This window comes from Pezoporus occidentalis, unplaced genomic scaffold (genome assembly GCF_034315485.1).
Source record: "Pezoporus occidentalis ecotype Australia unplaced genomic scaffold, CSIRO_AGI_Poc_V1 ctg29, whole genome shotgun sequence".
Taxonomy (NCBI): Eukaryota; Metazoa; Chordata; class Aves; order Psittaciformes; family Psittacidae; genus Pezoporus; species Pezoporus occidentalis.
In genome coordinates, this window is record NW_026914829.1 from 4,387,576 (window position 1) to 4,413,496 (window position 25,921).

The window sequence follows — 25,921 nt, forward strand, 5'->3', positions numbered from 1 at the left end:
AAGTGAGGTCTCACGAGAGCAGAGTAGAGGGGCAGGATCACCTCCTTCGACCTGCTGATCACCCTCCTTTTGCTGCAGCCCAGGATACACTTGGCTTTCTGGGCTGCAAGTGCACACTGAAGGGGGCTCATGTTCATTTTCTCATCGACCACCACCCCCAAGTCCTTCTCCACAGGGCTGCTCTGAATCTCTTCTCTGCCCAACCTGTAGCTGTGCTTGGGATTGCTCCCACCCAGGTGTAGGACCTTGCACTTGGCATGGTTAAACTTCATAAGGTGGGCATCAGCCCACGTCACAAGCATGTCGAGGTCCCTCTGGATGGCATTCCTTCCTTCCAGCGTATCAACTGAACCACACAGCTTGGTGTCATCAGAAAACTTGCTGAGGGCGCATTCAATCCCACTGTCCATGTCACCATCAAAGATGTTGAACAAGACTGGTCCCAACACCGATCCCTGTGGGACACCACTTGTTACTGGTCTCCAGCCAGATATTGAGCCATTGACCACAACTCTTTGCATGCAGCCATCCCGTCAGTTTTTTATCCACTGAGTGGTCCATCCTTCAATTTGATGTCTCTCCAATTTAAAGACAAGGATGTCGTGTGGGACAGTGTCCAAATGTTAAAGATGGTTGATGTTCTCCTTAATAATGAGCAGATCTTTCATGTCTTTCAGTGAAGAAGAGAACAAAAGTGTTGAAGCATAAAACCTATTCCTTTGATGCAATTCAAATCTGACTTGGATAAACTTAGATGCTTTAAGAGTGATAAGGGTTATTACCTCTTCAGTAATATATCCAGGACAGTGGCATGAAGAACATAGTGGGTCTGACAGAAGTCTATCAAGTCTTGCATCTTATCTATGTCACTGGCTAATAGGAGATGCCTAGAAAATCTGTGAGTATAAGCATACTTTCAAAGATATACCTTCTTTCTTCTACATATGCATGGCTGGGAGACTTTGTGAGCCAAAGGTTTTATCTGTCCTTTTAAAATGCTCTGACAGACTTTCTTTTTTTTTAATTTGATACAGTCTAATTACTTTCTTGTTGAAATGAGTTCCATTTTTTAGTATGCATTGGGCGAAAATAGATCTTTTGTTTTGAACTTATCAGCAGAAATCGAGTTTTGAGAGACGAAAGCAGAGGAAAGACAAAGAAGAACTTTTTCTTACCCTTATGAAGCTGTGGATCTCTTTCACTTTCCCCTTCACCAGTCTCCTTTGCAGGCTAGAAAACCTGAGTCTATTTAGTCTCCCTGAATGCAAGCTATTCCATACCTTAAAGCATCCTTGTACTTCTTATCTACACCTTTTCTGATAAGATTGTGAGTTTGAACTTGCATGCAGAACTCAGATTAGACAGTGAGCATATGCAGGACTTAATGATACTTTCTGTTTCTTTACCTCTAAAAATTCTAAACATTCTGTTCACCTTTTTGATTCTTGCAGTTTTATGAACACCTTACTTCAACACTCCAGCTACTCCGTGATCGTTCTTGTGAGTCCTATTAGGTAGTTTATAGCCCATTGCAATGTGTGCAAAAATGGGCATTGCTTGGGTATGCCATTGCTGTGCCTGTATCAGCATGGAATTTCTCAGTATCACAGTGTCTTTCAGCAGCTCTTCAGATAGCCTTTCTGCAAATCAGAGCAAGGGAAATGGCAGCTGAAATTTGGTATCTATTGCATCCATCATAGAATTAAACAAACAAACAATCAGAGAAAAGATTTAACAAATACAGTAAACAGACCTGTTCCTTGCTCTTTCTTTAATTACTTATTCTCTGTACAATGTTTTAACTTATTAGCATAGAAATGTCAAAGTAATTAATAGAGTATTATGAAGATGATCAGACTCAAGAATAAATAATAAAATGTCTTTACCCAGTAAGTATTTGAAAACCAAAGGAAAGAAGGAGGGAAGAAAAGTTGATGGTAGAATCAGTGTATGTGTTGGAAATTCAACTAGTGCTGTAGTTGATCTGATCAGATGCAGCTAGCAAAGACATGCCAGCTCATATCAACTGAAAAGCCACGAAGTGCGACACAAAGACATTTGGGTTGAAGAGGGCAAAGCTGAGATAAATCAAGGATGTTTAATAATAAACCTGATTTGTTGATGACATTTTCTTTTAGAAATGGCACTAAGAGGACCTTTGGAAAGTGTGTGTGGAGGTGTCTCATGTTCTTAAAGTGCTATGATTGTAACATGATTATACTTTCATATGTGACCTTTGATGTTTTCTTTCCTGGCTCTAGCTCTAATAGACTACAAAATCAGCACTTTATAAATGTGAACATGGAAAAATACCTGCTATATCAAATGGCAATAATCACAAACAATATTTGATTATATTTTGAATAATTTTATTTATTAAAATTTTGTAAGTGTGGTCATTCATCACCAGATTGTGACTAAAACTATACAATACAGTGGACCTTACATTTATTTCAAAGTATCCTAATACCTCAGATTTTTCTGTGGCATTGTAAGAACATTGTATGGACTGGATGACTCTAGCTGACAACCATACCATGAATTATAGAGCTTCAAGTATAGGTTGCAATAACACAAAAAAGATATTATAGTTACCCTGTTATAGCTGAAGCATGAGAAAGCATTTGGCTGTCTGTCCAGCAAGACACTGTGGAAAATTTAATTTTGTGGTTTCTGCCACAAGAGCCATATGTTCAGCGTTTTTAATAAACAGGTGATTACATTCCGCCCTGAATAAGGAAAAATGTAGATAACAGGGTAAACTGGGATTCAGGTGTGCTAAGGGCACGATAGAAGCGCACATTCAGAATTTCTAGAGTAAGTCAAGTCATGAAGCTGCAGTCTAATAACTAGTACAATGTGGATTGAATTAATAGCTTATAGTTGTTTGTATAAAAACTGTAATGTTGGCAAGGTTTTTTACTTTTAGGGACAAAAATAATCTTAAACTAGTTAAAGCTTGTTTTGTCATAACTGCTCATTAACTAGGCACTGCAACTAAAATAAACACATTGTTTTCAAATCACTGCTTTCTCTTTTTATATTTTGTAACAGAAGTGTGCCTGCCAGATGAGATGTAAACCAGCATGACATAATGCAATCTGACGTAACATGAGTGAAAGTGAACATTTTAGAGTCTCATCCTCCTCTTATTGATGGCCATGCACAATCTCCCAAAGGCATGTCCACTTCTGTTGAGCCTTGCCAATTGTTTCCCTCTCAGATGTTGTCTCTTTCTAGAAACTAGTCAGATATATAATGAATCTGAGCTTGTATGTACAGTCAATCTTTTCTCACTGAAGTCCATAGAATCCTTACCATCGATTTCAATAGGAGTATGATCACTCTCTTGCACACTTCAATAGCCAGACACATTGTGTTACCGTTCGTAAAGGCTAGGATCTGAGGATCAACCTCTTCCACCATCTATTACCCTCATATCTTTTCAATTTTAATTAAAGTTAGATCCCTAGATTATCACAAATACGAAAGCTTTTATTTTAGGCCTAGAGAAGAATAGGCAATAGTGTATTTGTACATTGCCCAGAAAATTACTGGCATTAGAGGAAAATGCCTTCTAAGAGAACTTAGGGAGAATGAGCCATAATGCTATCTCCCATAAGTGGTAAATAAAAAAATTTCTAGAGAAACCCATCTCCATGTCATTTTGTGAAAGCAGCAACTACGAACATCAAAATAGGTCACAGGTCCAAGGGCAGCTCTGCAGCAGAGACCTGGCAGTGACATGGAAGATCAGCCTGCATTTCGCCCACCCTGGCACAACCAGCTTTAACAGTTCCAACATGAATAACATCTATGATGTGCTGTGCTTCTTTTGGCTCTCTGGTTTCCTGTCAGTCACATAGGCTCCAGAGGATGAGTCAGTGATGCAGGAGATGGTTTTTTTCTTTTGTGCAGTAAATGAACTTAACAGGGTGATGTTTGTAGTATTCCAACAAAGGGTAGATCTCTTCTACCTATTTCAAATATGCCTTAATCAAGGATTAAAAATCCCTTTGAGCAATCCAGTTCAGAACTAGTCCCTGAGGTAGTGCTTGTGTGTTGTGATGTACAGGCAAAACGTGAGGGCAGAGGCTTAATGTGAGATGAAAAGGCCTTAAATTCTTGTGGCAGAGTTTAAGTTCAATTTGTGCAATTTCATGTGCTTCACCCAGCATAAATAGTTGAATATTTGGGCAATTTTTCCATTTGGTATTTCAAAACAGTACCCACCATAATTCTGTAAGAAACAATTATGCAATATAGGCAAACCAGCGAGAAGTGCAGGATGTTGTGAAGTCTTCCACTGTTAGGAGAAATCACTTAAGTATGTGATATCATAAATATCCTCTTGCATGTTTTACAGTTCCAATTTGTATTACCATCTAAGTTTCTTAATTAATTTGAATTTAATTCATTGTGTAAAGTTTTATTTCTGTAACCTGTCTGAATCATGTGTATGAGCTGAATAATTAGTAAATAGATGTACTATATACACTATTATTTAGATAGCATTATGCTAATGTGGTGTACCTTAAAGCAAATGTTAGTTGCATTTTTGTCACAGTTCACATTATTTGCTACTATTTACAAATCTAAATTATTGCTTGAGATGTACACAGTGGAAAACATAAAACTGAAAAACTGTGCTTAGTATGGGAGAAATAAAACTAGATCTTATGAAGATACAGAAAAAAAAAATCATTCTTTAGTCATTTACTCCAGTATGAACTGGGCGGACCAATCCAGACTGGCAGCATTTTTGGCAGAGGATTTGGAATCACACCTGTAGTTACTCATGCAATTGTGTTTGTTATTGATGCTGCAACATCGTAGTTAGCTACACAGTTCTAAATACTGCTGTCCATAAATGTCAACTACTGACATCATAACTTAGGCACAGAGCTGCATCATCCTCCATTCCATTATATTGCCCCATTAAGATCAGTAATTACTCTAATAGTGTACAAATATATCTGTAAGATACAAAACATAAGGTACTAAATTTCCTGTGGTTAAGATTATTAGAACACATCATTTCAATTCCAGTCATGAATGTTTTGTGCAGCTGTACTTTGAATTTATCATCTTCAGGGAATATGTGTCTGTTGCATTATTCCCACCCTGGTAATGTTAATGAATCTCATAGATTGTGTATGGTTTTATATTTAATAACTTCAAAAGTGCAGTGAAGTTTGTATTTTGCACATGCACATGTTGTCATGCTACCTATATTTTGATTATATTTAACTAATTAACATTTTTGCTAATGCTGTAATATTGGTTGCTATGTTATATTGTTAATTTTTCATAGGAGAAATCTTTCTTATCTGTGCATTGCGTAGGAAAGTAGTGCCCAGATTCTGATTTATATAAAACAAAATCTAAATAAGAAACACAATTATGTGTAAGGAAATAATATACCTAAAATACCAATTTTTTAACATGAAAGCTGAAATTCTTCCTGCAAAATGTGTTTGTATTAACAAACATGATGGATCGCTTTAATGGTAAAATCCAGTGTCATGTCACCTGATCTTTCTAAATTCTATTCTAAAAAAAAAACTTTTCCATCTCTGAAAATTGCGCTTCTCTAATGAGGAACTTATTGCCACTCATTCTCTTTCCTCAAGTTATGACTTACTTAGCAATCTAATTTGGAAGACAGTATTTGTCCTCAGTTATGTCAGTTGACTCTGCTCTCTGTTTTATATGTAAAGAAGGAACAAATTAAAGTAGGAGAGATGAACAAATTCGAAACCTTTTTTGGACTGATTCTTTATTCACGCAGAGATGAAAAATGCTGAAAAGCCTGCTGGGTAACAGAAGCGATGCACAAAGTAGTAATTGCCAGGGAAGAAAAGGTAGTTAACATAGACGATGCTCATGGAATAGTTACAATGAGACAAATGGATTTTTCCCAGCTTTCGGAAGTGGGCTTTTTGATAATATGTTCTTTTAGTAATAGTATAAAATCAAATTGTTTGAACTGTGTTACACTTCTCAGCCTCATGATGTAGGCATCCAGTGACAAAGATAGTAATAAAAAAACCTGCTGTTAAATCCTGATACGTGAGCAAGGCATCAATAAAAAATGAAAGTCAAGACAATACTGAAGTGATCAGCTTGACACAGACAGTTATTCTGTATGTTGCCAGAGTCTGGCAGAAGGGAAACAAAGTTCTCAGAGTAGCTTGCCCACAGTTGAGTTGCTCCTCTTCCAGTTAATTTCAGAAGAGATTTTGGATTACTGCCTCAGTATTTCACAAATAATGAAATCAGCACTTTCCTTTTATTTACCCGAGCTATATATCATGCACTTATTCCACCAGCTGTTGCTAAACAACTGTAAAGTAATAGTGATGTTTACATAGAGCCTCAATTTCTTTTACTTTATTTTAGAAAAGTAAACAAATAAAATCCACCCTGTCCTTAGTGGTCTCCATCTGCAGAATGGGTTTGCATCTATGAAGAATAGTCTTGTTCTAAAGGGCACTATATTTGTCTTTAGCTCAGGATTCAGGATTTTACAGTATAGTATTTTACCCTTTGTAAAAACTTTTTTTCAACACAATCTGCTATGTACTTCAAATCTGGTATCAATTTGCATTGTTTTCCTCTTTTTAATATATTTTCTTTCCTTCATTTTGATGAATCTTAAAAACAATTGGAGCAAATGCAAAGGAAAAACAGAGAATATAGAGAACTTTACTGGGTTAAAGTATTTATTTTTGAAGAAAAAGGGACACAATAACTTCATATAATCTAGTTGCTTTTAACTAAGAAATTATTGCTATGTCAGAAGGAAGGATTTTCAAGCTGTAGCCTTGAGAGAACGATGATGGCATTATATTTTTTTTGTCTCTACTGGCCAGTGGCACTGAATTGATGGTGTTGTAGACTGGATTTTTTTAAATAGCTTTAAAAGCCCTTTTAAAAAATATTTTCCTGCAAAGAAACATATTTTCCTGCATTTTATTTCTCCATTAACTTGTATGAATAGTGATTAATGGGTTTTTTAGGCATTTCAATACTGAAAGGGGAGCATGAAATATCTTCTGTTCTATTTGTAATGGCATTGTAATCCAGCTGACGTATAATATGGGTTTCAGCATTGAGATCTTCATTAAAATAAAGAAAAAGCTTCCACATACCAGCAATTAAGATATTTTGCTCTGGTACACAGCAAAGCCACCATTATAGCAGGATTTGTTTAAGAACTTCTTGCTGAATAGTAATAGTTATCTTTAACCTTCAGGACAATATAATTTCAGTTTGGTACTGGATAAAGGTTTAAATATACATAGGAAACTGTGCATAAAGCTATTGCCTGAGTCTTAGAGTACTAATCTGAGACTTTTAAAACACTAGCTTTTCTGTTTCATCAACACAATCAATGAATATATACCCTGCAGCTAGAAGTAAGGTCTGAATTTAACATGTTTTCTAGAGTGATGAAGTTGCAGTCACTTTGCAATTGTTTGCACCAGAATTTAAGGTTATTATATGGATTCTAGCATTTACCAACCATTCATCTCATGTGAAATAGACCTAGTGAATGTCCTGGACTGGTCACTAACAAAAATTGCAGAGTTTGAATGGATCTGTTTTCCTTTCTGAAAGGAAGTCAATCTAAATTTTGCAATTTAGCTGCCTTTTTTTTTTTCTCTACTTTTAGCTTTAGCTGCCGAGCTACAGAATATTTAAAGATTCAGAAGCAATTGGTATTGTTAGAAAAGGTTGAATCTGACAGCAGATAAAGGTGAGATTGCCCCATCTCTGTGCCCCAGATGCAGGCAGTGGCAAGGCTGAAAATGTGTGCCCAGTAGGTGCACACACACATATCACATGTATACACCTCATACATGTGTATACAGCTACGTGGATAAATGCAGGCAGACACACTCAGCACCCACATGAACTCAAACAGCACCAGTCGCTTCATCCTATTTCCAGTCTTTTGGGTGAGCAGGATGGAGGAGCACCCACCCACATAGCAGGCCACAGCTCCCCTGGTCCACAGTAGCCACCTTCCCATCGTCTCATCCTTGGAGAAACCCTCCTGACTTCCTTTCATTATCACCTTCTTGCCAGGTGATCAGGACAGACCACAGCCCGCGCTTGCGCACTCACTGACACATGCACACTGGCTCCCAGTGCTGCACTGCAGCCAGGCAGGTTCTGGCCCTGGTCCCACCTGTGGCTGGCACTTGGGGTCACTCCCTGATCCCTGGCACCCAGGCATATGAGCCCCTGGCCCACGGTCCAGCCAGTGAGTAAATTTACACTGTTCTGATTTCACATTGGGCTGGGACTGTGTTGAATATGTTTGAATATCTGTAGTATTGAAGCTCTCAGGCTCCAGCTCCCTGTTGTTGAAAGGCGATGGTAGACACAGCAAGCAGACACTAGCATGGTGCAGACAGCCATTTCATGAGGTCTTTATGCTGTCACTGCAGCCAGATGTGCTTCAGATTTGCCAGAAAAGGCAGTGGCTTGAAGTTGTGAATAATCTTCAGTGATATCTAAATTAAAAGGAACTTGGCGCTTTCTGATTAGATTAATTCCTTGGAAAGTGCCTTATAATGATGTTGTGAGTTTTACTTAGTAATTGATTTTTAAGCGACACTTGAAGTAACCTAATGCTGTTTAAAACAGTCCTCAGAAAATAGTGCCTTTGCCTCTCTGTCCATTTGAGGACATGCTCTTGACTGCAGTTAAGTTGGGAAATAACAATTTTATTGGGTAGTAACATTGTCAGAGGATGGCTTTGGGATATACTGATGAGGAAGAGGCAATAAAGACCCTGTGCTAAGAAATGGCAGGGGCCGGCGTGGGCCTGCAGGCCTTGGCGAAGGCAGGAAGTGCTGGGGGCTTACAGTGGGCGTCAGTGAAGGAGAAAATATCAAGGTGGCCTATGAAAACACAAAAGAAAAGGGATGATTCCAACAAGGTGTGCAACCACTTATTTATGTCTTACAGACATGTACTGCTCCGCAGTCTCAACTGATGGTGACAACAATTTAAATCTGTAGTTATCTGATATAATTCAATTGGAAGTCATTATTTTGTTCTATGTATGCATAACACATCTTTGAACTATCAGAAACATTTGGATTTTACCTTTCTTGTTAAAAGTCATATTTGTAAAACTCGCTGTCATGCACTTTGCTGCTCAAAGTTATTTGTGGCTGTTACTGAAGTACCGCAGTTCCTGCAAGTGTGCATGTACATGAGTTAGAGGAGTCATATAATATAATATAATATAATTGCCCTATAATTGCAAACATGAGGTGCTCTGGGGATGTGAGTGGTGTGCATTTCAATTTTCTGTGCAGGACAGCACTGACTCTTAAGATTAAGGCCTCACAAATAAGGATAAAAGAGATGATGGACTCAGGGATTCATCCTGTTACATATGCAAAGAAAGTGATTAATGCTGTTTTATGCAGACTGGTAGAAGAAGCTAATCTCAAGGTAAGGTAGGTGAAGGCATGTGTATCAGCAAGTTCCCAGTAAGATTCAGAGGCTGCTGGGCCCTTTCTGAAGGCTTTCCTGTAAATAAAACATTAGTGTCTGAGAGCATTGCAGGCCAACATAGCAAAGCTAAAAATTATTCTTGTTTTTAACACAGCAAGTAGCATGCAAAGGAGCCTTGCTGGGCAAAAGGATATTCAAAATATAAAAGGGAGATTAACAAAGACAGCAAAATAAATATATGTATTAGAATTCCCGTGCCTGAAATGTTCTCTGTGGAAAACTCCTCAGTGCATCTGTTTAAAGAAAAATTGGTATAACATCTTATGGAAAAAACCCAGACAATAAACAGCAATGTCACAAACAGCATGTGTTATCCAGTGTTTAAGACAATCCAGAAAAAATTTGCTGCATTGCTAATGTAAAATCCAGCTTCAATTCACCTGAGATGCCCATATTTAAAAGAGAATGAGGGTGAGTTAAGGAACTAAAGACTGGAACACCTGAAACAGAATCCTAGAATAGAATAACAGAATGGTTAGGGTTGGAACGGACCATAAGATCGTCTAGTTCCAACCCCCCTGATATGGACAGGGACACCTTTCACTAGGACAGGTTACACAAGGCCCTGTCCAACCTGGCCTTGAACACTGCCAAGGACTGGACATTCACAACTTCCTTGAGCAGCCTGTTCAGTGCCTCAGGACTTTCACAGTAAAGAATTTCTTCCTTATATCTAATCTAAACTTCCCCTGTTTAAGTTTGAACCTATTGCCTCTTGTCCTATTACTACAGTCCCTAATGAAGAGTCTCTTTCCAGCATCCAAACTTGTGTTAGGAATATATATATTAAATAAAATAGTCAATTGACACAGAGTAAAATATAATGTATTCAAGAAGAATCAAGACTTTGACACTGTATACTTTTCAAACCTATTGGAGTTCTCTGAACAAGTCAGCCTGAATGGGAATAAAGGTGATCAGAATTCCAAAAGACATTCAAAAAGTGAATGTCTCCCTAGTAAAGACTGTAAAGGAAAGAAATCAGGAGCATGAGAATGTCTGTACATTGTTAAAAGGCTGGCTAAAAGTTGTGCCTTAGGGATAGGAACAAATGGCCAGTTTTCATAATGGATGGAATCACCATATCTTCCCAGAGAGATCTGTGCTGACATCTGTGTTATTCAGAACACTCATAAATTATCTGCAGAGGCAGAAAGCAGTGAAGTGACCATGATGATAGGAAGTTAAGGGTTAATGAAGACGAGGGCCAGTTGTGAAGAATTACTAAAAAGGCCTTATGCAACCAAGTAAGGGGGGGGTGTAGTTGATGAAATTCAGAGTAGATGAATGTGATGCACATAGTTATAAACTGCAGGATATCTACAGTAGAAAAAAAGAAAAAATCCTAAATGTCCATGTAAGATGAACAGCTCTAGCCTCACTTTAATTCTGGAGAAAAAGAATCTTGTTTATAGTTCACAGCTCTATAGCAATGTCAAGCTAATGCTTGCCATAGCAAAAGAGCAGATCAAATTTGTAGGAGAACAGAAAAGGGATTAAAAATATCACTAAGTGATATGTATACATTTTCAATATCACAGGAAGTTCTGTCTCAGGAAGGGTATAAGAAAACTGCAAAAGGTTCAGGGAAAGGGGATAAAATAGCTTTAGTACAAAGAATAGATATATAAAGTAGAACTCTTGTACTTGGAAAAAAAAGAATCTGGGATATGCTAAAGGTCAATAGGATGGTAAGTGGCATAGAAAACATCAATAAGAATCATCTGTATGTTCACTTTTCATACAAAAGCTTAGTAGGCATAAAATGAACCTGACACAGATGCTGGAGAAACACAGAGAAGGGTTTTCACGGTTTAGGTTTCCCTCTACAATGCATTAAAGATCATAGAAGTTAGTATAGACTCAGAGCATGACTGGAAGAGTTCATGGAAAAGTAATCTTTCAAGGGCTATTAAACAGAAAGATGAGGCTACTGAAATGTGTCCCTTTTAAGAAATCCCTAAGATGCAGATCTTGAAGGGGAAGGGAGTTTTCTGGCAAAGTCCTTCCTATCTACTTTGGATTTGATGTTGGAGAAAAGATACTGAGCTGAATGAACCTTTGATCTGGCTGAGTGCAGGTGTTCTTATTTGCTTATTAAATTTACTAATAAAACTGTACCTCATATTAGAATCTAAAGAATGAGGGAGATATGATCTTCCTAGACAACTCTACTCAGCCTTGCTACGAATTGCTGCATTCCTCTATAGCTGTGGAATGGAATATGCTACTCAGTCACAAGGAGAATAAATAGGACTTAATTTTCTTTATGGCGATTGTTTAAAATATCTTTAACATCACTCATTTTGCTACAGCTAGTTTTGACACATTTTGTAGTTTGCTTGTTCAAAACCCACATCTTGCAAAAAAAGTTATGTAACTATGTATATATACACATATATATGTGTATAAATATATCACTCTTCCACAAATACCTCATGAATTACAAGAAGAGAAATGGTTGTCTTTTTTTTTTTCAAAGCATTTGAAACTTGAAAAAAAATATTAATATGAATGAATCTGTACTTTGCTAGTTCTAATTATTAGATACTGGTAAACAGGTGGGTAGGAGATGATAAACATAGTCATGATAAATATAAAGGCCCCCCCCAAAAAGAAATCCAATCTTTAGAATATTTTCAAAGAATCACAGAATGGTTTGGGTTGGAAGAAATCTTAAAGATCATGTAGTTCCAATCCCTCTGCCATGGGCAGGGACACCTTGCACTAGAGCAGGCTGCTCAAAGCTCCATCCAACCTGGCCTTGAACACTTCCAGGGATGGGGTGTCTTCAACTTCTCTGAGCAACCTGTGCCAGTGTCTCACCACCCTCACAGGAAAAAATTTCTTCCTAATATCTAACCTAAATCTAAATCTACCCTCTTTATAAGTTTGTATTTTGTGCGGTTTATTAAAAATCTTATGACAAAACATACTTAAATTTTATTGATGCCTAGTGATTTTATCACCCTTTTGACCTCAGTGTTTAAGTCAAAATTGCAGTCCTTTAAGTTTTCTTGGTGAGCTCTTACTTAGGGGTTACAACTGAGCAATGCTGAACCTGAGCAGATATGAATAGGGCTGGTATGGATATGAAAAGAACCTTCCTAAGATAAAATAAGGCTGAAATCAATGTAAACAATTTTCAACTACAAGAGCATCAGTTTTCTTAAATTACACTTTTTATATCATAAAATTAAAATAGCTGTTCTGAAATATCTTACGAACAACATATGACAGCTAATGTTAGCAGTGTAGTTTATATTCATATAAACAACAACGTGGTGTCATATTAATAAATTTTTGGCAGTCTTATACACCTTTAAAATTAAAATATTTCAGTGTACTGGTATTGTACTCAGTGACTGCATGACTTGTGAAAAAACAGCAAGGTTTATTTTTTTATTTGGCACAAGGCCAGAAAAAAAAAGTGACTTGCATGGGTAGATTTTTTTAGGGCATTTTCACTCATATTCAGCCTATGTTGTCTTCTGTGTTTACATTCAGCAAAGCACAACTACTTAAACTCTGTTGATACTAATATTCTTTTAATATTTTCTTGACAGTGTGTTCCATTTCTCTACTTTGTTGACACTTTATGCTATTAAAGCACCCATAAGAAACAAAATATTATTAATTAATCTCATCAGTGTCCTCTTAATGGTCGGTGATGTCACTGCAGTCAGAAAATGCTTTTTTTGTGGGATATTGCATTGCCAACTCCTAATCTGCTGCCAGCTGTCACCCATAAGTCTCTTCCTGCTCTCCAAGTTATCCTCCTATTGAATCTCTCTTAGGTGATTTGATGGTGAATTTACCCCTCATCAGAGGTGTAACATTTGACAGTTCTGAAGGTTTTAGACTTGTGTATATTGACAAAATAGGTATTATACAGATAGCAGCTGATCCTTTTTTCCAAATACTTCTCTGTTAACAAGCTTTATGTTTTAACTGGACAGGGACAGACCTAGAAGGATGTCAGTTTTCTGGGTCTGTACAGCTCTTAAAATGTCTTTGAGTATTGCTTAGTTCAGAAGCAAGATCTTTGCAATTGTCAGTGGGTAGCAATGAGATTGCTAAGAGTTAACTGTCGATTAAATTTCTGGGATTTTTATTGGTGTCTTTACTGAACACTAAGTAAATAAGTATGTATTTATATATATGCATATAAAATTAAGAGCAAACCTAAATAGAAATTCGCAGTAATGGTTTTCCTTTATGGTTCTCCTTTGCATAATATTTCTTGGGTACAAAGTGAATAGGTAGCACATTTATGAATAGTTTCAGAACCAGGGGGATATATATACAGGAGAGCAAAAGCAAAACTGGAGAAAGAAAAGGCTGTACGTGGTAAGAAATACTTTTTAACAGAGTAAAATGCTGTCTGCCTTGTTTGTCATTAGTTTGGTTGTTTTCCAGGAAAATAATGCACAATAACTTGAATCTACAGTAAGGAATACAAAGCACCTTTTTAGAATAAAAGAGCAATCACTGACAGTTCCAAAAACTGCAAGTAGGTAGCAAGTGCCTCTATAAGGAAGCTGTTGAGTTATGGCTGGTTTGGGGGTGGGAGGGCTCACTTTCTACCCCAGCAATATTCAGCTTTATGGTAAACTAGATGTAGGATTCCCTCAGAGATTGGGGAGGTAATTTGTTTGTCTCCCTGGAAGTCAAAAATGTAGTGAACATACGGCATTTACATATGCAACTACATATGTTGCATTATGTTCTCTGTACACCAGAATTACAAATTTCTGCTCCTAAAAGGTGTTTCTGCCTTTGATAAATTTTAGGTGAATTGCTAACTTAGACTTGGTAGCTCTCCTCTTTCAAAGCAGCCCTTTCACACTAGAGCAGTAGGAAAGCTGCCGTGCAGCACGGCTTTCAGGGCATATGTGATTTACACAAACCAATTTCTGAATGTTGAAGACATAAAGTGGCTCATTAGAATATTAGAGTGGTGGGCTGTCACTATGATTTTACTTTTCTGTTTTCAGAACATTATTTCTGTAATAATTGAATTATTTTAAATTGCTTGTGACACTGGTATGACATTTCTCTTGTGGTTGTAGGAAGAGGAATACAATGCAAAGCATCTGCAACGGTGCTGACAAGTTACAGGGAACAATACATAACTGAAACTTTCATGCTAAGTTCATGGTTGTCGTGGTTTAAACCCAGTCAGGTAACTCGTTCACTCACTCTCCCCCCTTCCTTCCCTCCTCCTACTCCTGGAGGAACGGAGAGGAGAATCGAAAAGAATGCAACTCCCCGGGTTGAGATAAGAACAGTTTAGTAACTAAGGTATAACACAAATCACTACTGCTACCACCAATGATAATAACGATAAAGGAAATAACAAGGGAAGAGAATACATCATCTCACCACCAGCCAACCAATAATTCAACCCCCTCAGCCTGACCAAACACCGACCGATACCTTCTCCAACCACAGAGCCTCCCAGCCCTTCCGGCTAACTCCCAGTTACCTCCTGGGCATGACGTGCTGTGGTATGGAATACCTCTTTGGCTAGCTTGGGTCAGGTGTCCTGTCTCTGCTTCCTCCTGGCTTCCCCTCCTCCCTGGCAGAGCATGAGGCTCACAAAGTCCTTGGCCAACCAAAACATCACTGTTATCAGCTCTGTTCCTAAGCCAAAAGTCAAAACACAGCACTGCACCAGCTACCAAGGAGGAGAAAAATGACTGCTACTGCTGAACCCAGGACAATGGTGTAATAGGTTCCTTCTTCAGGAATGTTTAATATTACCAATGTTTCATTAATGTAAATCAATTGGTAGATAACCTGGAGAAGACTTTTATTTTAAAGGCTTCTTGAATTCCCATAGCCTTTTTATCTCTTCATTAGAGTTTTCATTATATTTGGGATTGAGCAGAAAATGATTACCTATTAGTTCTTTAGTTTCAGCATTTTATGAAGAAACTTCCTGCAATCATTTGACAGCACTGCTCTCAAAAAGGTTCAGTCTCAGAGACCCACTGCTGGGAAGTTAAAAAAAATAGCAGCCTCGTTTAGGTATAACAATAAAATGCTCGGATTATACTTGTTCTGAAGTGTTTAAAATGCATGCAATAATCCAAGTGTTACAGTGCACAGAATGTCCTTAAACTTTCCTCTGTTCAAATATTTCATTAATGCTTCTCTCCAGCTATGAGCCAATACAGCTGGTGTGTGTGGGATTAACAAAATCAAGTAGGAAATTAGCAAGTGTGCACCTTAAGTCAAGGTTTCTTGCTGAGGACATCCTGTTAATGAGCTATCGTACCACCACAAGGGCTGTAGGATGTACAAACCAGGCACAAATGCCTGTTAATTAAACCCTTAGTGTAATTTTTTAAGAATCCTAAAAAAATTAAAAATAACATTTTCCTGATCACAATAAAGATGGCACTACAAATGTTATAAAACCACAGAAATGTTGCTGTGTTTTTGAAGTATAAAAATATTAATGTTGGTTGCAACAAAATGTGTAATAAACGTGTGTCTACATTTTGCTCACTGCGTTGAAAGTATGTTTCAAAACAGCAGAAACTCTAATACGATAGTATTTATATGAAAACTTTATAAATGCCATCACCAAAAAGTTCTGAGCACTCTCCAGCATTAAAACTGCCAGTCTGTAGGATTTATGGCATCAAGGCTAATGCTTAAAGTTCACATTTGGATGAATAAGTCATAAACTGTTAATACTACATAACCTCAAATAATAATTCATTGCATAAAGATAGTGCATGTTTCAGAAAATCCAGCTATGGGGATTTCGAGTCTGGAGGAAAGAACTGTATAAATGCAATTTTATATGGTGTTTGTAATCCTGCCCCTCTACTCTGCTCTCATGAGACCTCACTTGGAGTACAGTTTGCAGTTCTGGTGTCCTCAACATAAAAAGGACATGGAACTATTGGAACAAGTCCAGAGGAGGGTCACGAGGATGATCAGGGGGCTGGAGCACCTCCTGTATGAAGATAGGCTGAGAAAGTTGGGGCTGTTTAGCCTGGAGAAGAGCAGGCTGCATGGAGACCTCATAGCAACCTTCCAGTATCTGAAGGGGGCCTATAAGGATACTGGGGAGGGACTCTTCATTAGGGATTGCAGTGGCAGGACAAGGGGTGATGGGTTAGAACTTAAGCAGGGGAAGTTTAGATTGGCTATAAGGAAGAAGTTCTTTACTGTAAGGGTGGTGAGGCACTGGTACGGATTGCCCAGGGAAGTTGTGAATGCTCCATCCCTGATGCTGTTCAAGGCCAGGTTGGACAGAGCCTTGGGTGACATGGTTTAGTGTGAGGTTTCCCTGCCCATGGCAGGGGGTTGGAACTATATGATCTTAAGGTCCTTTCCAACCTTAACTATTCTATGATTCGATGATTATAGAGTTAAATTTACCTATTATTAGGCACGTAAGAATATATATATACTGGGGGAGGGGAAAAAACACCAAAATACCTGATGTTTTCCTTTCTTCTTTTTCAGGTCAGAACTGTGGAGGCTTAGTACAAGGACCAAATGGTACTATAGAAAGCCCTGGATTTCCTCATGGTTATCCAAATTATGCCAACTGCACGTGGATCATTATCACAGGAGAACGTAACAGGATACAATTGTCATTTCATACTTTTGCCCTTGAGGAAGATTTTGATATTTTGTCTATTTACGATGGACAGCCACAGCAAGGGAATTTAAAAGTGAGGTAAGGTGCCTTTTTTTTTTTTTTTCCTTGATTCCTTTCTGTCTTTCTATCTTTACCTCTCTTTTTCTTGTACAGTTCAAGGTCAGTTCTGGTAAAGACTCAGACCACAGGGGTATCCCACATTGCAGTGGCTTATTTTTATTTATCTGTCCCCTTGTGGAATCCAGACTTGGCCCAGGGATCTTTCCATGGAGCACCTGAAACCCATTTTTTGAAAGAACTCTTACTGAGCTCACATTTTACTTTTCTACCATGCCTACCATATTTGAATCAGAGGATGGGTATGCTGCTTATGCTAACAAGCAGGGGTCTGTCACTGAATGTGGCACAGAAGAATTGGTGGGCAATACAGCAATTTGTGAGAGACTAAATCCTTCAAGTGACTATTGCCTACCTTGCAGATGGGTTGAGCTGTGAATTGTTTGACTTTTCCAAAATCAAAATTATTTTCCATCTCTAAGTAAATACAATTATTAAACAATTAGCGACCTTTAAAAGTCAGAAATTGGGGTGTCTTAGATGTCTAAATACCACTGAAGTTACGAAGAGACTTTTTGGAAGCTTTTTGATCTTGAAGCTTTCACAACTTCAGATTTTGGTGCATTAATTTCATTGATGTCTTGGTTTGGGTTCCTCAGTCATTTTCTGGATCTGGACCCCAGAGCTGGAAGGCAAACATTAGTTTCAGTGCTGCTCTGTTTTCTGTTCAGGCATGACATTTATGGAGTACTGTAAAACACTGCTGTCAGTTCTGTTGTCTGATTACTCTTTTACATGCCACTGATTTATATTACACAGCTAAAACAAATGTGGGAACATCACCAATTTGTTCAGCTTTTTAGTGGGTATCATCATGCATTTTTGACAAGAACAGTGTTCTGACTGATTGTTGACTCAGTTCAAAAAGTTATGAAAACTGTAGAAGGTAGTACAGAAGCTACTGATGCTTGAGGTGCAGCATATGTTCTTCATTTAATGTACTTAATTGGCCTTTAGTACTTGCATCACCTCCATACAAGGGTTAATATTTCTTTTTCAGTCAAAAGTTTTTATTATCAATAGCCGGCTTGTTTTGCACTAATCTGTTAATCGAAGATTGTTTCAAGGAATAGCACCCATTCGTGTTCTGTGGGTATGAGCATAGAGGACAGAAATTATGTAGTATGATCGAGATCTCACTGAAGTCATTGCTATTACCACTGATTTCACTAAACGAGGATTTAATTTCCAACTTCCATCAGTGAAGCAAATATTTTATTTATCACTGCTTATATTTGAAAGTCAGTTACCTTCATAAATGTTATAAGGAAAAGAAACAGAAACATTTATTGGCATTCCAGCATGTAGAGGTTAAAAAAGAAGAATTTGAATGCCAGGTTTCTATTGACATCTCACACCCTGTGACATACCCTTTGTTGCACAAAGCACATTCACAGGTGAACCCCCTCCACAACTGCACTTTTCAAGACAATAAACTCAGCAGATATTGGAAAATTATAGTCTTGTTTTTTTAGCTGACAGCATGCAAATGCAAGGAGCATCTTGGAACTTCTGCTTCAGGGTATTTTTTTTTTCTTTTCAGAGATAAAAATACACTACTAGATTCTGGGTAATTATATTTCTTTAGCCATCATGCAAAATCTGGAGGATTTCTTTAAAAATAGCTGTGTAACTATATAGCTCTCACAAACTATGATAATTAAGTAATATTCATCCCATATTTTGTATAGCATTTTTCAGCTGCTAAAGCAAAATTGGATAAAAATGAATAATAGTTTCTACTAGTTTACTGTGCTGCCTGAAGGACCTTTTTGTATGCTAAATGGGCACCAAGATACTTTCAGTACATATTGATTATAAAACCCAAGAAAATAGAAACATATATAAAATACATTGAAATGATATGAGAAAGGAATAAATCGCTTTATGCTGTTTGTGTGGAGGAAAAAAAGACAAACAGGTAGTGTTAAGATGTATATGAACACTGTGGTTAGTGCATTAATAAAGGATATACTGATTTAAGGGATAAGTTACACATGGTAGTAATCCGGTTATTGTAAACTCTGTTATGAGGAGGTTGAGAAGTAAGATAATAGCAGAAAGAACAATGTAAACAAAAGATAGGGCACTAAAAAGTGCTATTTTACATCTTCCTATTTTTCTAGATAAAAACCTAATTAGCATTTTGTTGTTTTGCATAATTACTGCAATGTGAAGTCCAAAATTGTCCTTGAAAAGATTGTGACAGCTGCTTTATTTTTATCAATGTAAAGTTCATAAAACACAAAATAGGTTTTGAAATATATAGTTATATGTATGTATGTTTCAACTTGGTAAACATAATTCAGGAGTACAGCACAGCCTGGGTTTTGCTCGGCTGGGGAACAGCTCTGTGGAAAGGGACCTAGGGGTCCTGGTGGATAGCAAGCTCACTATGAGTGAACAGTATGCTTCTGTGACAGAGACAAAAGGATGCTGGGTTACATCAAGGGCCTCACCAGTGGAGATAAAGAAGTCATTACCCCACTCTAGTAGGCACTTGTCAGGACACACCTGGAATGCTGTGCTCAGTTTTAGTTTCTGCTATACAAAAAAGATATGGACAGGTAGGAGAGGATCAAGAGAAGGGCCAAAAAGATGATCAAAGAACTGGGAAGCCTGCCATATGAGGAAAGGCTGAGAGAATGGGGTTTGTTCAGCCTTGAGGAAAGAAGGCTCTAGGGAGACCTTATCACCATGTTTCAGTATTTAAAGGGTGGCTACTCCTTTCTACAAGGAGTCACATGAAAAAGACAAGGGGTGGTGACCACAAGTTACTCCTGGGGAGATTCTTATTTGGCTCAAAAAGAAAACTTTTCACAATGAGAACAATCATCCACTGGAATAGTCTCCTCAGGGAAGTGGTAGGTTCCCCAGCACTGGGCACTTATAAGATTCAACTGGGCAGGATGCTGAGACATCTTGTGTAAAGCATGCTTTTGTCTATAAAGTTTGGACAAGATGATCCGTGAGGTCCCCTTTCAACCTGGTATTCTATGATTCTCTGATATTGTATTATATATAAAAAAGGAAAAGTGTAATTTTAAGTCTTATGCAACCTGCTATGATAATGCTTTGTAGGATACTGTAGTGTTAAATGTATAACAAACATGAAGTTAGATAATTAATTTCACTGTATATTCTAATCAAAACAGGTGTCTCTCTCTATGTTATTGAAAAAAAAACCAATTGTAAAGCTTAACTATTGCATTATCAGTTGGTGGGAAAAGATTTGACAATACAACCAAATTCTAGTTAAGGTGCTAAAAGATGTAAAATGTAAGTTTTATTTACATTTTAAATTGTAAAGGAACTGTCCGTTGCTACACAGTTAACCATTTTCATGCAGAATTCAGTGGACAAAACTCTTGGGGAGAAGAGGCACAAGTGTGGTGCACTGAGAAAACAAAGTTTTTATTCTATCTATCAACAGGACATGGGGGGTAGGGACGCACACCAGCCCTGAAGAGGCTCAGTGTATAGGCAGAAGTGAACTGACAATATTGACCTATTGACTTGCTTACCGCCAATAGGCGTGCTACCTGCCACAAGCAAGTGAATTCAAAATAGCCGTTTCAGGAGTTTATGGATTGCAAAAGTCAGTCAGGACTGATTGTACTCTACCTTCCACAGCTGAAATGAATTAATTAATCTTAGCATAAGTCTTGTTACATATGTTTTTCCTATATGCAGAATTCCTGAATAGGGGTTTCCCAAAGAGGTGCAATGGGGCTGGGTAAATAGAAGAGCCCATATCAAAACCTCTGTTGCTGAAGAGGTGAGTTGGAGTCTAAGTGAGATGTTAAGATCCTGAACTGCCAATGTTACAAACATGGTGAACTGAGACTGAGACTTTGTATTTGCAATTGCCTTCTTCTCAGTTTATGTCCTGGGATTCCACATTTTTTTCTATGTCAAATACAGGTAAATCCTGTAACCTCTTTTTTCAAAAGTTACTGGTTTAGTATCACATACTTAGTTTACTTAAGGGTTAGTTGCAGAAGACCTGTGCAACGTATTTTGGATTAATTGTTTTCAAATAATCAATTCAATCTTTCAGACACTCCTGAAAAACTCTTTAAAATGGATTCCAAACAATTTCATTCTTTTCTCACACAGAAAAGTTCTTAATTAAATTATATACACTAATGGGAAGATGCAAACAGGCATGAATATTTTTTGTTGTGTGCATACACAGCTGTCAGTTATTCTGGAGATACATGATATATATTATTTGGAAAGTGATTTTAAAATGTCTGCTTGCTTTGATGGTTTCTCAGGCCTTCCAACTATTATACAGTTTACTGCAGCCTGGGTAATAATACAAAAGACACTGCTTGTTATTAGTCACATTAGTTGAAAAACACATTTTTGTTTTAATGGAGCAGTAATGCAAACAATGGAAGTTGCTAATGGACCATGTAATAAAATAAAGCTTATCAAAAGTTTTCTGACAAGCATATATACAATGTATATTAAATAGCAACATGTCCCTTCTGCTTTCTTGAATCGTGTAGAAATAATAGGAACTTAATACAGAGTATTCACTTTTTCCTGTCTCCAGCAAGCAATAAACCATATGAATATTCTGCACTTCGTAATCCAAGCATGGAGATAAAAAATATTCACTATCTTCTGGGCTCCTGTTTACATCTTTTTTCTCAACAAACCAAGTTTTATCATATAATCATATATTCAACACGTTTTAATTTTTATTATTTTTTGATTGGAATTTGGTTTGGTTTGTTTTTTGTTTGTTTATTATTTGTTTGTTTGTTCACAAAACAATTTCTATTCTTCCTTCTCTCCAGGATCAAGAGAACAGGGAAACAATGAGGGGGTGATTGACAACTGCTGGCACTGCAGCAGCAAGAGCTTTGTGCAATTTACAGTTCTTTTTTTTCTTCTTCACCATGAAAATATGTCATTTTGTTTACCTTTTTATTGCACATAATTTTCTACAAGTTGGTCTCAACATATAGGATTTGTGTGTGTATGTAAGCTGGTGACTTTGTGAAGAAAACAATATAGGACTAAATATAGTTGTCAGCTGAAGCTTACCTAGAACACAGCACAAAGCAACAGAAACTGAGCTAGCTTTCAAATTTGTGAAACAAGATTATTGAATAGTTTCAGCTGGATATTCTGGTATTTTGTACATCTGTAAGAAAAGGAAAATTATTATTGTATGATTATGCAAATTGATTACTGAGTTCCTGCCAGTTGAGACACCTGTCAATGACTATTGTTCCCCTTTTTATGTTGAATCAGATTTTTCTTGGCTCTTTCTGCTATTAAAGTATTAGGAAGAAAGAATCATTTACAGTAGTGGGCTAACGTGATTCATTTTATATGACATATCTATTTTTGGAAAGAAAGGAAACTATGACCTGATCATCTAAATGCTGACAGATACTTTCTGCCAAAGGCAAAAAGAGCATGCAGTGGAAGGAGAGGTAATTTATGCATGCAATACTGGCAGGTTCTAGCTCATAGGTGGCTTCCCCTGGCACCCCCTGTAGGTGGATAGAAGGCAAAAATCCTGTTCCTCAAATTTTCAGCTTCCCAATTCAAAATCTTAAACTTGCTAATTTTGTTGGCAAACCCACATACTAAAAAGATTTAATGAAAAAAATATTAAGTGTATAGTCAAGTAAGGAGTCCGGTTGCTAAAAACAAGCTACTTCACCAGGAATTATAGGTTATATTAATTACATGGTTTAGACTGATATTAAATGATGGTTAAGTGCAAGTTTTTTGCAAAACTCATGGAGTATTGTTGGAACTCCCACCTAAGAAAATCCATTTCACGTTTAAGGAATTATTATTTCTTGGGGAAAAAAATAAAATAAAAAAGAAGATACTAGATCTGTTTAATAAATCAAAACAATGCGTGAATTTATATTTCAAAATTCTGCATCAGTTGCTTAAAGCTTTTTACAATGTAGTTAAGTCAGCATGTTTTAATAAAAAAAAAATATTACTGTGACACTCAACGTAATGAAAATAGCTGTGCTAAATCTCTTTACCCTCTGTGGAGGTAGATCTTTCTCTTATTTTCACTTGAATCTGGTCAAAGTACATACACAGGTGCTGCTTCTTGGCCTCTTCTGTACTTCTCAAGCTGGACCGATGTAACAGCAGTGATTTGGTGCATTTGTTTGTTGTGTTTCACAATCAGAAGCATTACTAGTAAGGGACGCAGAAAGGGAGAGATGGGATGTGGCTCCATAAAATTTTGATTTATACAGTTTTAGAAACTTTAGCATGTGTTAGGTAATCTTGCTGTGTCATAGTTGTACAACCAATTCTGATTTAATAGGATAATACAAAACTGGTAAAAAAACACCTTTCAAATAAAGAACTCAGTATTTAAAGATACCTCACAGTAGCCTGATGAGAATAATAGGCTGTTTATGAATAGCTTCTAAGTGTTTCACAAAACAGTGTTTTAGAGTAGATCTTTGATTTTAGATGAGGTGCACATTTGTACGTTTTATTTGTTATTGTGTATAGATATATTACAAATATTTAGTTATTCAGCTAGAAAGAATCATATTTATGATCATACTAAGCCAAACACCCATAGATTCCTTGGTTAGTAATTTTACAAAACAGAGCACCTTGGATGTCCATTATCCAGTATTTAAGCTACAAAATCATAGAAAACTGCAAGTTGTGAGTGTGGGTACGGATGTATATAGGTGAACTTGAGTTTTGAAGAGCTCAGTTTACAGCTTTGCTTTACAAAAAATCTAGAACAAGCTTTAAATGTTACTTCAGTATTGGCCAAATATAAGAAAGAAAATTGCCTTCGTTAGTATGATGTTTGCTTGATGTGCATGGGGAATGCGCATGTGATCTACAACATTTTATGGAAAACCTCTTTGATTCTGTCAGATTGATGAGTTTGCAATCTGCAAAAGTACAAATACTTTTAAGATTCTTTTTTTTTCAACACTGCTGAGTATACAATTTGGCATTTAATGCTTTTTTGAGAGGGTTTTATTTTTTCATTTTCCCTTCATTTATGACGGCTCCTGAATCTCCTGAAACCCCATGATTTGGTGTAGTAACAATCTATACAATTTTTGACCCTTCCATGTGATAAATTCCCATAAAATCTCACATTCTTTTTATTCCCAAAAATCCTTAGAAATAGGATACTAGGATCCATTGAGAATGCTGATACAGTTTGGGGAATTACAGATCTTAAAACTTGGATGCACCTTAAAAAATCTTTTAATGTAGATTGGTGGTACAATTGACAACTTTGCAACTAAACAGGTGATAATATTAACCTGATTATGCTGGTTATGTAAGGAACTTTAATTCTTAAATACAGTAATTCATGAGACTGAAGGCAATTACATACTTCTATTATCTGTATCCTAAATATATGTTGCCCATAGATTGCATATAAAACCATTTTATATCAGTCTTTCTGCATTGCCCATCTTGTTCAAAAATCAATCTTCTTTTTATTTTAGATAATACATTCTGAATTGACGTAATTATGTAGAGAAGTCCTGCTGATCAGCATCTCTGAATGCAGCATGAACAATGCCTATTCCAACATCTCTTGGTCAGGGATCAGTCATTTCCCTTTGCATATATTCTGAGTGCAAACTAATAATTATATTACAGCCTTTAGAAAAGCAGGGAGACTCCTCAGTGAGAAGAAAGGCCAGTTGTCAAAATCTGCCCTTTTTTGAGACTAGTTTCAGTACATGCGTTTTGTGGAATTTTTCAGTTTCTATATAACTGTGATAGATAACTTTTTAATTAGTACATAACCTGCATGCTATAAAAAAAAAAATAAAATAAAATTACTTCTTGCTTGCTTTTGTCTGTTAACTGTCAAATAAGGAAAAAAAAAGAAGCTTTATAAAATGTAATAACTAACTGATTCATCATATTCCTGATCCATGTAATTGGGTTAAACTGTGAATCATGTCCTATCTGTCATCTGGAAATTACCTTCCAGTCTTAACTGACTCTTGTGATTATTGACTGAATAATCATAGTCTGGTTTTTGATCACCCTGCACTGGACTAGGATGTAGTGATCATGGACAAATACAGCATCATAACTGTTCAGGCATCTGCAGTCTCTCTGCTCTGAATTACTGCAGTGGAAGTTCAGCATCCTGTCCTCAGTGAGCCGGTCACACACAATCAATTCTGATTGTAAAACATATCTTGTAGACGAGTGTTCTCATAATCTTGGACCTTCAATATTACTTAGAGACTTTCTCCAGTTTTCATCCTGTTTGCATTCACAAAAACATCTGCTGAAATTATTAACAGCCATAGAGTCTGACAATTATTTCTTTTCTTCCACCTAATGGAGACTAAAATATACTTCTGCTGAAGTCAGGTTATTTCTGCACTCACATCTTCATTTAAGGGAAAATTATGCATGCTCATCTCCATTCAATTCAATGAATTTATTAAGAAAACCAACTAGTCAGTGTCTGAATGAGTAGAAATATTGAATAATGAAAGTGACACTGATGATAGGAGGTGTGAAGGTGAATTTTGATAATAGGCTCAATACCAACTTGTCAGAGAACAGTGCCCTTAGAAGACTTCTTGCTGTTGACTGTCCACTCTTCATCGATTTATTAATCTTCTC

The 25,921-nt window shown here is 36.9% G+C and overlaps 1 protein-coding gene across 2 annotated transcripts in view; it reads left to right on the forward strand.

Moving 5' to 3' along the window:
• Positions 1-25,921, forward strand: part of CSMD1 (CUB and Sushi multiple domains 1) — a 1,153,012-nt gene that overhangs the window by 202,373 nt on the left and 924,718 nt on the right. For both annotated transcript variants that reach the window (XM_062626215.1, XM_062626216.1), the window contains exon 2: positions 17,029-17,245. In XM_062626215.1, coding sequence (XP_062482199.1) covers positions 17,029-17,245 — 217 coding nt within the window. The remainder of the gene's footprint in view (positions 1-17,028; positions 17,246-25,921) is intronic.